Source organism: Tympanuchus pallidicinctus, unplaced genomic scaffold (genome assembly GCF_026119805.1).
Source record: "Tympanuchus pallidicinctus isolate F22 unplaced genomic scaffold, pur_lepc_1.0 scaffold1, whole genome shotgun sequence".
In the NCBI taxonomy this organism is placed as follows: Eukaryota; Metazoa; Chordata; class Aves; order Galliformes; family Phasianidae; genus Tympanuchus; species Tympanuchus pallidicinctus.
The window spans coordinates 27,179,520-27,194,390 of record NW_026294618.1 but is presented as its reverse complement, the minus strand read 5'-3'; the positions used below and the strand labels follow the sequence as shown (position 1 = coordinate 27,194,390).

Here is a 14,871-nt window from a genome sequence, read left to right as displayed (position 1 = left end):
TCTTTAGTCCAGTGCTCAGTATACAGTGGCATATACAAAACTTGATGTAAATGAAAAAAAAAAAAAAAATCTACAAAAAAATCTACTACTACTACTATGTGAAACTCTTTCAACATGAAAGATTAAGAAATCTATACAAACACTGAGTCTACTTTAGTAGTTTGTACCACTTAGAGGATCAAATGCATTGATTGTGTAAGACGCAAAATGGTGGTTTGGCAATTTAGCAACTCTTATCTTGTCAACCATGGTGTGATAATTGTCCACCAGACCTAGGAGGTAACATAACTGCATTAATTGAAAGTTTAGCTTTGTTCTGGTGAAACACATGAAAAAAACTGAAATCTTAAAATAAAATAGAATGCAAGTTGAACAATTCCATTTCATGCCAAATTATAGCCTGGAGAGACTTTCAACATTGCCATGAATGGTGATGGAACAGGTCAAAGTGAGTACAGAGAATGCTGGGCAGCAGTTAAAATTCTGAATCCAGCAGCTGAGTGTATCAATAGGAAAAAAAAAAAATCTGTGAAAATGTGTATGTCTACTATGTCTAGACACAGATGCTCTCAAATCATATATTAAAAAGCTCATGAACAAATATTCTGTGAAATAACTTACACTTTTTTTTTTAATGAAGAAAATAAAATACCCTTACAAATAACGTCTAAGGAATAATGACCAAATCTCTGCATGTTTACTTGCTGCTTTATTCTCCAAGCTTTAAAAGAAAACTCCTAAATGAAAGCTTCAGGTTTGTGCAAAGAACAAACACATTCTGCAAATTCACTCTACTAGCTCATCTAAGAAAATGATAAACAGCATAAACATAAATACTTGAACCTCCTCTGAGCTCTCGTGTTAAATATCTCTCATAGGAGATGAACTAGTGCCATATGTGAATTCCTACTCTATTATGTGTAGTCTATTATTTTTGGATTACAAGAGTTTTTGATAACTATAATTTTTATTTCTGTAAATGATTTCTAAATACTACCAGGAATGTAAAATAGATAATGCAGCATAAAATCACAAGCCATCTTTTTCAGTATTGGAACTATTCATCCAAGAAACAGGTATAAGATCAATCTGGCTAAGTTAAATGACAATCATTTTGCAGAAATTAACTTCTCTTTGTGGATTGTTGACTGTGAATAGAGACCATTATTTTACATTGCCTAGATAGTGATGTAATTTTCAAAGCCAAATGAGCATTAAAAACATTCTGCAATGAATAATCTAAGATACCTAAAGGCAAAATGGGACATTCTCTTTAATCTTTATGAACATATTGTACCCTCTTGAGGTAAATATTAAAAAAGAGGGGATAAATTTGCTATATTTTTGATAAATGCTTCCCTCAGAGGCAGTAGCCTTGTACACATAGATGCAGCAGCTTATATGATTGCCAAATCCCAAAATCCAGTCATCCTGATGACTGTCCCATGGTTTCTTCCTCTTTGGCAGGCTGGTCTTTTTTCATTCCACTTCATTATTGAAAATGAGATTTTAGTGCAAATACAGGGAGGAAATATGTTTCACCAATCAGCACTATTTTACATATATTAATATGGTCCCACGTATTTCTTGATCTCATGTTTCTGAGATCAGCTCATATTCTAGCCATGATGTTCTGCAACACGACCAGAGGCAGCATTTGAAAGCTTTTCTGGACAAGTTACTTTACTAATTTACTATTTTCCTTTAGATGCTTTTAAAATCTACCTCTAAGAAAATTATCTACTGAATAATGGAATGGGGCCATAAGATTTTAATAACTATGTATTGAAAAAAAAAAAAAAGAAAAAAAAGAAAAAAGTCATATAACTAACACTGCTATTAATTAAAGTAATACTAGAAGTGCAAGAAATTTCAGTAGGTTAGGAAAAAAATCCCCCTCCCCCCCCAAAAAAAAATACAAACACTAATTGAACAGCTCAAGCCTTGATCTTAAATTTGTATCAAAGAACAAATATCTTTTTAGAAGAATATTTCCAAAACTACAGTTTGAAAAATTGGCAAAGGAATGCTGTTAGTGGCCAACTACATTGCCTCCATATATATATGGAGGGTGTCAGTTAAAGCAAACAAAGAAAACCAAACAACAACAAAACCAAGCTATTTTGCATCATTGCAGAGCAGTTTAAGCATTTGTGCTCCTTATCCAGAATCATTCAAATATGGAAGGCCACAGAACTGTTCTGCACACTTTGATTATATCATAATCTTCCTCCCATGACAAATGCATTTTTAGGTGAGTTATGAGAAAAAGAAAAAAAAAAAAAGAGATCTTTTACAGAGTTCCTGCCAAAATTTTACAAGGTGGAAAAAAAGTTATATTTATGCAAATCTCTAGATCTAGATCAAACCTCTAGTTTAAATCTTAAACTTCGTAAGTAAACATTACAAAAGATTTTCTGTCTCTACCTTGAGGCAGAGAAACAAATACGGTTCTAAAACTCAAAGTTGAAATCACAGGAAAGCGTAACAAAACAAAACCCATTGAATGAACTTAGGGGTTCAGAAATCACAGGATGATAAAACAAAAGATACTTAATTACTTTCAGACTCTATTCTTGATTTTAGCAAACCTAGTAGATCGATGATTTGGGATCCTTTCTACTGATCTTACTGTTAGCTCTGTCACTGTTATCCAATTTGATCTTAACAGATTAGCAGAGATAGTTGCAGGCCCCTATACATAAGTCCAGCTATCTATATTAAAAAACAAACATAAAAACAAAAAAAACAAAAACAAAAACAAAAAAAAAAACCAAAAAAAACCCAACCAACCAAACAAAAAAACAACCAAAACCCACAAGCACAATTATAATTAATCAGAATTTTATCTGTATGATTTTGCATGGCTTTGAAGTTTGATCTTAACAGTGTGTTGTAATTTCACTGTCGAAATAATTATTTAGCATAAAAATACTTTTCTCTGATATGAAAAATCCACTATCACTCTCATGAAATTGAAATGAAAACTGATAAATGCTTACATTATTTAATTCCATTACAATTTACTCAAGCTATGTAGTTTGGAAGCAGTGGATTTGTATTATTTGGTGTTACAATCTGCAGGAATGACAGACGAAATCATGTAGTTTATTATCACAGTATGTTGATTTGTCTAGCATTTGATAGAAATTCTTTCCCTCCTTTTAAAATAAACTTAGATATATTATTTCTCAGGAAGTGCACTTCTTAAAAAAAAAAAGTTTGTCATAAAATAGCTGATTTCTCCAGAAAACAACAGTTTTCAATTATCCAAGTAAAAAGGGGCCTATAAACAGAATGTTTCAGAGAGGAGTTTACAGGAGGTAGAAATCTAGGAATAACATCATAATCTAAAATACATATATTTCCATGATGTAAAAAGCTATTTACACAAGTGTGCTGAAGATAATTCTGTTGCCGGCATACTTTTTTATGAGATTCAAGCCTGGATGTCAGCATTTTTCAGTTTCCAATTGCTCCAGTGTATATTTAATACAAGGTAGAGAAGGGAAACGCCTATTATTATTCTCGTTTCTTATAGCTGCCATTTTAACATATTGAATGGCTAGTTTATTTAGATTCACCTTTAGGGCAAATTACACAAAAGTAACTACTGAATTATGTCTATTACTGAAATGCAGCCACAGAATTAAGTAAGCTTTTTATCCACGTTTGTGAAGTTTCTTTGATAAAGATTGTCACAGAAATTTCCTCCATATTAATTATGTTTTTTCTTAAGAAACTCTGAGAGCTGTATTTCCTCAGGATCACTGAATTCACAGATTTAGAAAAGCATGGAAAAAAAATAAATCTACTCTTTGCCCTGTTCATAGCTACATTTTTGGGTAATGTGAGTCACTTAATAAGCTTATTTGACATCAGAAAAGAAATATGAGCTCTTAATCATTAACTTCAGGCACTAAGTCAGATGCTGGGAGTTCAAAGTCTGCATGAAGTTTTTTCCTTTAATCAGGGAAAGAAGCTTGAATCTTCTAAAAGCCAACATATTGATCTGATCAAGGATTTGCTAAGGCTGCTATAAAGGAAATGATATGAATACATGTGGATGAGAGGTATATAAGGAAATGACAAAATTTTCGCACGATTTTTCTCTGCAGTTTTTTTATTTTCTTTATTTTCTTTGAAAAATCTGTCTCTTCTGGTAGCTGTTAGTAACCAGAAGCTTGTTACATATACTTTGAGCAAATGAAGAACAGGAAAACATGTGGCTGACACTGGCTGTGTATAAATCTTGGCAGACAGAGATTTTTTAAGGAGTTAAGAAAGAAAAGTGACAAATGGCCTTTTTCACATAAGTGAGCACTGGATCAACAGAGAGCACCGGCTTGGGGCAGGGCTCCTACTGCATGTGAACCAGCTGAGGACTTACAGTGAAAATCATGAATGAGAAGAACAGGGGATAGATGGCAGAACTTAAGAGTCAGAATTACTGCTACAGCAACCAGGCTCTCTCTGCAGGAACAGAGAGTACCACCAACTATGAACCACAGCACAATAATAATTAATTATGTCTATTGGGAATGGCTTTCACCCCCTGAGGCATGCCTGAAAACTGTTTGGGTAGGCACCAGGAATTCCACGCAGTATGGACATCTGTGGGATGGCTTTCAAGCATTTAGTCCTTTTCAAATCATGTTTATAGACCCAGACTTAAAAGGAGATTTCTAGTACAGAATGGAAAGATGGTGGGCACCAACTCACTCACGCTATTTTGAGAAGAAGCATGACAGTGAAAACTGGCAGAAGACCATATAGCAAAGATATTTAGTTAAATATAACAAAAGACTGTTAATTAAATATTGCTTATGTTGGCATGTATTCAGCTAATTCTTCAAAAGCAAGGCAGAAATCTGAAGAAAACTGAAATATTTCAAGAATTAAAGGGATCTTGTATTTTGTAACTATCAGAAAAGTATTTCACTGCAAATCACGCAAGATTAACTCTTCTTCCTTGTGAAAATACGTTCTTGAATAAAACAGTTATATTAATGATTATGATGATATTATGATTATGATGACTATAATGATATTTTTATACATAAAATATGATACACCACACAGAATGTTTCCTATTCACTTTCTTAACAATAATAAATATGCAATCATAGAGTAGTCCTTTAAAAGTCGTAATTTTCCCTAACTTTTGCTTCCTGAGAATATAGTGTATTGCAGAATAATGGATAGGAGGACAGAGTCTGAAATAACTTCTGATATTATATATAATATACTAGTCTGATTTAGTTGTCCTGCCTACATCATGGTGAAATCCAGATCTGCAGAACAACATAGAAGGTACGACAAAGGTTTATCTTTTGATAGACCTCTTACCCACAGTGAGACTAGAATTTAATGATAACCAAAGCATAACCTCTGAACACTTAATTTTGAACCTGAAAAGTAGTAGATTTCTAATGTGAACAGGCAGGACTCTTCAAGAATCATTCACAATCTTTTTTCACAATATAGAAATGGAAGGATAACATCCCATAGGAAGTCATAGTCATTGCTTTGCTGATTTTACTGGCTTTTGAGGATTTATTTTATTTGTTTCTGAATACACATTAGCCACATTCTCTTACATACAGCAGCCTGAGAAGTTACATACCTTCTTTTACTTCAGAAAAACAAACTTACTTCCACTAATCTCCAGGGCACTCTTTCACTCTCTGATACTGTCTATGGTTTGATTTTATAATGTGCCTGAGTAAGGTTACATATGAATGCTGATTCTGCTCTTCTTAAATTGCTATGGGAAATAATAATCACTATCTTCTTCCATTAATGTCCCAATATTTTATGTGATGAGAGATCCACAGATATTTTGGAATTTTCATTTTCATTAGTCTGATAGGTCCAGTTTTCTTTCTATTGGAAGTAAATGTTGAAATTTGCAGAATTTTTATGAACTGCAAAAATCCACTTTAAAATTCACAATACTGTGCTGTAATAGTGCAAAACCCAGAACAGGGAGTAATTTCATTACAAATTAAGTGTATGTGTAAATTATTAAAATAGCTGTTTCTTGACTGAATAAAAAGAAAACAAAAAACAAAAACCCAGCATTTTATTTACAACACTGTATAAATTAATAGAAATGTTTTTGCCTTTTTCGTTCATATTTAACATACTAGAAAAAGAACTTCAAGCATTAAGAGCAATTCAAACTCTTGGTATATCCAAAGCCAGTACAATATTTATGGTATATAAATCTAAGGTTCTCAAATGCTGCTTTGAAGATACACATCAGTAATAGAAATATAAATAAGATAAGGAGACTGGTCAGCTTCCATTCTGATAAGTAAATTAACTTTATAATGTGGAGTGGTTTAGAAGAGAGTAAGAACAGGTTCACAGAATCACAGGGTTGGAAGGGAAATCAAGGATCATGAATCTCCAACCCCCTTGCCACAGGCAGGGCCACCAACCTCCACATTTAATACTAGACCAGGCTGCCCAGGGCCCCATCCAACCTGGCCTTGAAGACCTCCAGGGATGGAACATCCACAGCCTCTCTGGGCAGCCTGTTCCAGCACCTCACCAGTCTCCTAGTAAAGGACTTCGCCTGACATCTAACCTAAATCTTCCATCCCTTAAAACCATTTCCCCTTGTCCTGCTGTTATCTACCTTTTCAAAGAGTTGACTCCCCTCCTGTTTGTAGGCTCCCTTTAGGTACCAATTAGGTCACCATGCAGCCTTCTCCAGGCTGAACAAGCCCAACTCCCTCAGCCTGTCTTCATAGGGGAGGTGCTCCAGTCCCCTGATAATCTCTGTGGCTCTCCTCTGGACCCTTTCCAACAGCTCTCCATCTTTCTTGTACTGGGGGCTCCAGACTTGTACATAGTACTCCAGATGGGGCCTGACAAGAGCAGAGCAGAAGGGGACAATCACCTCCCTGTCCCTGCTGGCCACCCCTCTTCTGATGGAGCCCAGGATACCATTTGAACACTGCTGGCTCATGCTTTTTATCCATCAGGACCCCCAGATTCTTCTCTGGAAGATATCTGCAGGTACAAGACCTACAAGACCTAAAAGCCCATTTCCTTTACGTTCAGGAAAGGGTGAATGAACCCACAGTAACAGACAGAAATAGAGCTCACTCATTTTTTCTAGGATTCTCAGAGCTTGGCAGATGTACCATTACTAGCAAGTTACAGATAGAGTAACTAGTACAGCTAGGTATGTATTCTGAAAGTTCCTTACATTTCTATATATCTCTATAATGGGAAAATTTTAAGATGCATTGCAAAAGCCTGCAAGATAATTAAACATTTATGGATAAATTTCACATATATGAATATGGAATGAATAATTACAGAGTAAACAAGGAACTCTGCAGGTAGAAGCCAATGGATGCTGTTTTAAAATAATTTTATCACTTATGGTATTTAAGACTCTATGAAGGCATGAATCAGACTTTGTCCTCTACAAATATTCATAAAGCTTATATAAGTGACTCCATCTGAAATCCTGAATAAAAAATTATATGTTAATCACTATACTGGATCAGACTACTCATCAGAGTACCAGTGTCACAGACTGATTTTTACATGGGAGCATTAATTTTTAACTTTATTTTTTTTTCTAATAATCAACTGCATTCTCCAGTGAAACACTGACTTGTTTTATTTGTTTTTATTCTATTCCTCCTAAAAGCTATATTTCAATATCATTCAGAATTAAACGCGCTAATTATTTAAAGTCACTGATTCTTTTTTTTTTTCCTGTGAGAAAGATTAAACAGAGATATCAGTCTAGTTTCCCTTTTCATTCACTAGATGTGTACATCTAGTACTTTTTAACAATCTGTTCCCAAAAATCTATTCTAATCGTTCCAGTTCTCAAGCTGTTTAATTTTTTAAAATCATGCTTCTCTGGACTTCTATTATTCACAGGTTTTATTTACTCACAAAGTAGCACTTCTCTTTGCTTTAAATGCACTAAATCATTCAGTCCCAAGCTAGTCAGAAGTTTGTCTATAGCTAGTGGAATGAAGATACAGAATGCATCTCATGTCCTTACATTGGGTGCCTGAGATGATATGAATTTCTCTCCTGAGCAGTAGACAGTTCTGACTATAGTTTAAAGTGACTTTGAAGAACTTTAATTCTTCAATTAAGTAAAATGAATCCCAATGAGTTTCAAGTGAAAGGGTCTGAAAATGAAAACATACTCTTTTTTTTCCTCTGAGCTCTAAGAATGACCACAGGATTTTACTGAATTCCTTCAGATAGATTTAGATATGGTTTGAACTACTGACCCTTACATGCTCTGTCAACACAAAATTTAATCTACCAGTGGATATTTTCCAGAGACCTTCAATTTTCACATCTTTGTGGCTCTTTCCAAGGCTAAATAACTTTGTGATATCTGGATATTCTAGAACATTACTGATTAATCAAAAATCAGTATTCATTAAACTAACATCAACAAAAGTAGCCTTTCTCACACTGAAAATGCTGTTTATTTTCTGTCAGTTCCAAGTAGCATCCATGACAACCCACATTCACTTGAAGACTATATTCTGTTCTCATTAATATCTTTGAAAAGCTGAAAAATTGATTTTTTTAATTGTTGTGTTTTTTTTTTTTTTTTTTTTTTTTTTTTTTGTCAAGAGAGACTCTTTTAACCACTTTTTAGCTACTGCTCTCGAAGAAATTCATTTGACAAGAGGAAACGTCTCCTTTCCAAAAGAATCCTAATCTACCATAGAAATATGTGTCTCCTAAAACTGTCCTATACTTCCAATTCCCCATTCCTTTAAAGGCACTTCTGCTTGTGGCATTCCAATCTTGCAGTCTAGCATGTTTGTTTTTGTTTGTTTGTTTGTTTGTTTTTAATTTAAAAATGAACATTTCACAATAGTATTTCAGTCATCTTTTATCACTTAATGACTTACTTTGATGGGGCTCAAAATTCACCAAAGCCCTAAAGTAGAACTGATTAGGAATTTAGATCTCCAAAAAAAGTATGTTTAAGGCAGGATTTATTCTTCAAATCAGAAACCCACATTTATAAAAGAGAAAACTGAAAGCAATTGACACAGTACAGTAACAAAATGTTTTTTTCTCTCTCTGAATGTTGCATCTTTGCAGGTGATTCTGTGCTTCCAGCTAATTCAGAACCTGAGTGGTAGCAAAAGTTTTTCACACCTTTTTTTTCTGTGCCTGCTCAGATGGTCCTGAGCAGGAAAAGAAAGAGGATGAAGAGAAGAAGCAGGAGGAGGAAGGAGGCTCCCCCCTCCTGTCAAAGGATTTTTTTTCACTTAATCATTTCTTAAAGGAACATAATATAGAAGTGAGAGAACACACATAAACACCATCTGTACTGTCTATGCACAATCAATGTAAGTTGTTGCTTTTAAATTTGTTAGGCTTTTCTTAGCATTTTCTCTATCCCTGAGAAAAGAACTAACAAGAAACAGGCCTTGCTTCACTGAAATGCATTCTATTTGGCTGTGCTGCCTAAATCAACCCCAAAGTGGAGATATTGTATCATCTAGATTTGGAATCAGTCTCCGAGGTTTATTTAGGAAGCAACCAGAAATTGAACCTAAGATCCATCATGCTGAAAAGTTTAATAGGAATATGGTAGCTGTCCTTACAGTCCTCTTAGCTACTTGCTGATGCATAGTAATGTGAATCAGTGTTGCCTGACATATACGGAGGTCGCTCCAAAAGCAATGTCTCCTATTTATTTTCATGGAAACTAGAACAGATACAAACACATCCAGTTTTTGGTTTCCATAAACATTCAGCAGGCATTGATGAATTTCAACAAATTTCCACATGGAAGAATGTAATGACATGCCTTTGCTTCATACACACTTTCCTGTCAGACACCATTTTGTCAGATTGTCCCTCTGCTGCCACTTGTCACACAGAAAAATTTAACAGAACATTGGCAACAAAGTTAATTTTTACTTCTGTGCCACCAGCGTCCGCTTCCAACGTTGTGGGCCAAAGTAATACAATAGGAGGCATTATTTTTGGAGCAGCCCTCATAGTTAAGGTAACTCATTACTTCTCTAGAGATGAAGACTGAGAATGTACAATGAACAGTCACTGCAACATGGCTATGGTGTGTTAACTTTTTAAGCCACAAGTTTATGTGTCTTGAAAGAAAGAAAAGCACTCCATCTGGATGGTGTCAGGAGATTAGCGTGTCTGTCAAACACAATTAGGTGCTCAGATTACATATGGACCATTACAGTGCCATTCAATTAGAAACAAACACGTGAAATGGTATCAGTAGAACAAAAACAAAATTCCACAATCCTGTGAAAATTGCTACAGAACTGGATGGTCACTTTTATTTTTGCTTTTTTTTTTTTTTTTTTCTGACTAGAAGTAATAGTTAATCCTTAGAATTAGAACCTTCTTTTCATATATATATGAACTGTAAAGTAATACTATAATGAAATCTGGTAAAAGACATTTAAATTATCTGAAGATGCTGAAGGAATATTTTGGTAAATATGGTAAACAACCACAGAATAACTGTTGGATAGTTTTGATTAAAGACAAACATAATAAAATAGGACTGTGTGGAATATACTTCGTTATTTAAATTACAAGATTGTTATTACAAATTGAAAACAAGAATTCACATATTTTTAAAAACTTTTTGGTACTACAGAATTAAGGCTAAGGCAGAACAACAGCAACTGTATAGATCTTGTCTCAGTTGAGATCAACATAAACATTCCCTAAGTTCTTGCTACAGTCAGCCAGATAGAGTCACATAGACCTCCTTAGGATAACTACAGAAAAACTCAATCATTCCAGATACATCCCTTACTGCTAACAATCGTCAGTTCCCATCTCACTGTTTCACCCGAGTTCAAGCATTTTGGTCAATGAGTTGCACAGTAATTATCCTGTCCTTTTTCAGAGAACTGAGCAAGGAGTAAAGTGGAGGACTGGATAAACACACTTCAAGAATGAAGGCAGTCAGAATAAGCCTATAAATCCATTTTACTTCTCTTTATCTTTCATCAAAGGAAGATAAAGAATTATGTAGCTAACAGCAGATGTACTCCTAAATGCCTAAAAATATCTGAGATGTGAGAAGAGCAAAAATAATCAAAAGAAAAACTATGAAGATTAAGTAGTTATATAGACTAGCCAGTGCACAGCATGATTTCTAATTCAATTGGAAAGTTGTTGCTGCTCCACATGTGTAACATGGATATGTAGAGATAGAGATTATTTGAATGCATCTTATTAAACATTTTCAGTGTGTACTTTTCCACATTTTTCTAAGGACAGATCAGATCAGAAAGCAGTAAGTCATACCAAGTAGCACAGACAGTGATCTTTAAATAGACTCATCTTTGTATTTTGTCATAAGAATGCTATGGAATAAATGTTTTAAGACAGTTACTTTCTTTCCTTTATAAATATGTGCAGAGTCTAGCATAATGAGGGACTGACAATTGGAAGAATCTTTAAGTGACCCTACATTGCAAACAGTAAACAACAGCAATAATAAACCACTTGGTATAAGCAAATGCTTCCCACATTGCCTACTGAAAAGTTTTAAGCATTTTTAGATTGACAGAGGTTTTCTAGGTTTTTTTCTGAGTTCTCTGACATCTCTCCAAAATAAGGCTGTATTGGTGCTTACAGTTCTGTCAATCCAAATATAAACTGGACAAGAATCATAAATATTTATTATTGTACAGAAAGCTAGATTTTTTATAAGGACATTCCAACTGTTTCCCTCTTTCTTTTCAAACCAATTTCTAAATGACCTTATTTTCTGCATATTTTTTCTGATTTGCTGAAGAATTGACTGGCATATTAATGCATGGAGATCATAACTGAAAATCTGGAAGAAAATACTGAGATCAGAAGTTTTTCTATCAGATAGTCATTACAAATGAACAAATAGAAAGCCTCATGAAACTGAATATGTATGTCTATGGAGTAGGATGACATGTATGCCAAGGTTCCGAAAGAGCTGACTGACGTGGATGCCAAACTGCTCTCCATCATATTTGAAAAGTTGTGTCTGTCAGGTGAAGTCCCCAGAGACAGAGGAAGGGAAACATCACTCCCATTTTTAAGAAAGGAGAAAAGAAGACCCATATAACTGCAGACCAGTGAGCCTCACCTTCACACCTGGGAAAATTATAGAACTGATTCTTTGGGAACAAATACTAAGGCACATGTGTATTGAGGAGGTGATCTGAGACAGACAACATGGCTTCACCAAGGGCACATTGTGCCTCACCAATCCACTGTCCTTCTGTGATGAGGTAATGGCTTCAGTGGACAAGGGAAGGGCAACTGATGTCATCTATCTGGAACTGTGCAAGGCCTTTGACATAACCCCACACCACAGCCTCTAACTTGGAGAGGTAGAGGTTTGAAGGGTGGACTGTTCAGTGGATAATGAATTGATTGGAGGATTGCAGACAGAGGATTACAGTCAATTGCTCCGTATCCAGGTGGAGGCCAGTGATAAGTATGCTTTAACATCTTGATCAGCAATGTAGACAATGAGATGAGTCCATGCCCGGCACTCCCAAGACAAGAAAGATATATTGCTGTTGGAATAGATCCTGAGGAAGGTTGTGACAATGATCAGAGGCCTGGAGTACTTCTCCTGCAAAGACAAACTGAGGGAGCTGGGCTCATTTAGCTTGGAAGAGTCTCTGAGGAGACCTCATTGTGGCCTCCCAGTACTTAAAGGTAGCTTATAAACAGGAGGAAAATCATATTTTTATACAGACAGATAGTGATAGGACAAGGGGGGAAAGTTTTAAACTAAAAGAGGAGAGATTTAGATTAAATATTAGGAGGAAATGTTCCACTGAGAGAGTGGTTTGGTACTAGAAGAGGATGCCCAGAGAAGTTGTGAATACCCCATTGCTGGAGCTGTTGAAAGACAGGTTGGATGGGACCCTGGCAAACCTGATCTAGTGGGTGATTCAAAGAAGGAAATTTGGACTTAGATGATCTTTAAGGTCCCTTCCAACTCAAGACATTCTATGATATTTTGACTCTACAGTTCTATGATTCTATGATATGACTACCTGACCACCTAACATTTTCCTAGTATTAGAAAATTGCAGGTGTAGAATGTTAATTCAGTGATGAAGATACTGAGCAAACAAGAAACACTTAAAAAAAAAAGCTATTCAAACTCATTTTTGGTTGATTTTTTTAACAGAATGCAGAGAGATTTCAGGAGCATTTATGGCAACCACTGAGTGTAATTCATTTGCTAAGAATCTTCGTATTTGCTATCATTTAATTATGTTGCCCGGCAACTCTACAGAGCTGAAAACAAAATTCTAAAACCACCACACAAAGAAAACCTGGCATAAGAAACTAAAGGCTTACTTATTTTGAGAAATAATGCATTTTGTTTTTATCTTTAATTATTGCTTCTCTGTCTATGTTGATTATTTTCACACTAGAACATGTGCAAAGACACTGGAGAGTACAACATTAATAGATAATGTCTAAAAAATTTATATGTCTCAAGCCATTAAGTATTTAATTATTGTCTTAATTAGCAGGAATTTCTAAGTACCATTTGAGTCACTGTTTATTCTGGGAAGGCTACAGCATATAGCTATGGTTCATAGCTTTTTTATGATAATTTTTTGAATTTTATTTCACCTAAAATATTTCTCTCATATTTTGAGATAGAATTATAAAGATAAGTGATGTGTACAGTGTACCAATTGTATTAAATCAGAAAGCATATAACCAAGCATCAGAGATAATCTCAAGGAGGAGATGGAGTCCAATCTGTATTGTAATAGAAACAGCAACTCTAAAGTACATACTTGGAATTTCTGATTTTCAATAGGTCATAAATATCATAGAAGAAATTCCTATTTCTTACCTACATTTCCAGTCATTAGGTATGAATTCTGAAAGTCCATCATTCCCATTCCAACAATGTGTATAAAATCTTCAATCACCTGCATTAACTCCACCGAGCCTGGATAGATCTAACAAAGGAAGATCAGATACTCTGTAACTACAATATCAAAATCTCTATGGCAGCAAATTCAAATAAAATCTTAACATAATCCAATGGAATGTGAGATGTAACAGTTGAATTCTCTTGCCATTTTTAAATACATAACATTCTGCATGATTGTACAGCAACCACATTTGCCATTAGATCCTCAGCTGAACAAACACTACTTCCCATAAAGCTACACAATCTGTGCAATGTTTGCTGTAAGTCATTGCACTTATACAACAAACAAACAAACAGTGCTTTACTGAACATTACTCTCAATATAGGCTAAGGTATTTCATGTCCTAGAATAATTGTAATGCATGCTTTTTTTCCATTCCCCTGGAAGATATCTTCAATAGCTTCAAAAATGGTATAATGAACAGATAAATTTTACCCTGGCTTCTGCACCATGATAACCATTTGATGCTTTAGTCATTATTTAAGTATAATTTATTACTAGTAATACAATTGTTTTGCTGATGTGGAATAGCTGGATCATTGATTAGCTCAGGTTGGAAAAGGCCTCCAGAGATCATCTAGTTCAACTGTCTACTCAGAGAAGGATCAGCTCCAGCAGGTGCCAGGATAATGTTGAGCTGCAGCTCCATCTCCAAGGATGGAAAACTCAGAGTCCATCTGTGCAACTGCATTCAATTCATACACTGAAAGGGTCTATCTTATATTTAAATGAAATTTGCTGTATTTTAATTTGTGTTGGTTGCTCTTTGGACTGTGACTGGTATCTGCCACTGAGAAGAGTCTGTCTCAGGCTTTTTTACTCCCTTCACCATGAATCTATAAAACTGACAGGATTCCCACTTTTTCCAAGCAAAATGGCAGCTCTTTCAGCCCCCATGCTATAT

The 14,871-nt window shown here is 35.0% G+C and overlaps 1 protein-coding gene across 9 annotated transcripts in view; it reads right to left on the bottom strand.

Annotated features, from left to right (window-relative positions):
* ADGRB3 (adhesion G protein-coupled receptor B3) overlaps positions 1–14,871 on the bottom strand; it is a 458,265-nt gene that overhangs the window by 213,194 nt on the left and 230,200 nt on the right. For all 9 annotated transcript variants that reach the window (XM_052690794.1, XM_052690547.1, XM_052690635.1 and 6 more), the window contains one exon: positions 13,883–13,991. In XM_052690794.1, the coding sequence (XP_052546754.1) occupies positions 13,883–13,991 (109 nt within the window). The remainder of the gene's footprint in view (positions 1–13,882; positions 13,992–14,871) is intronic.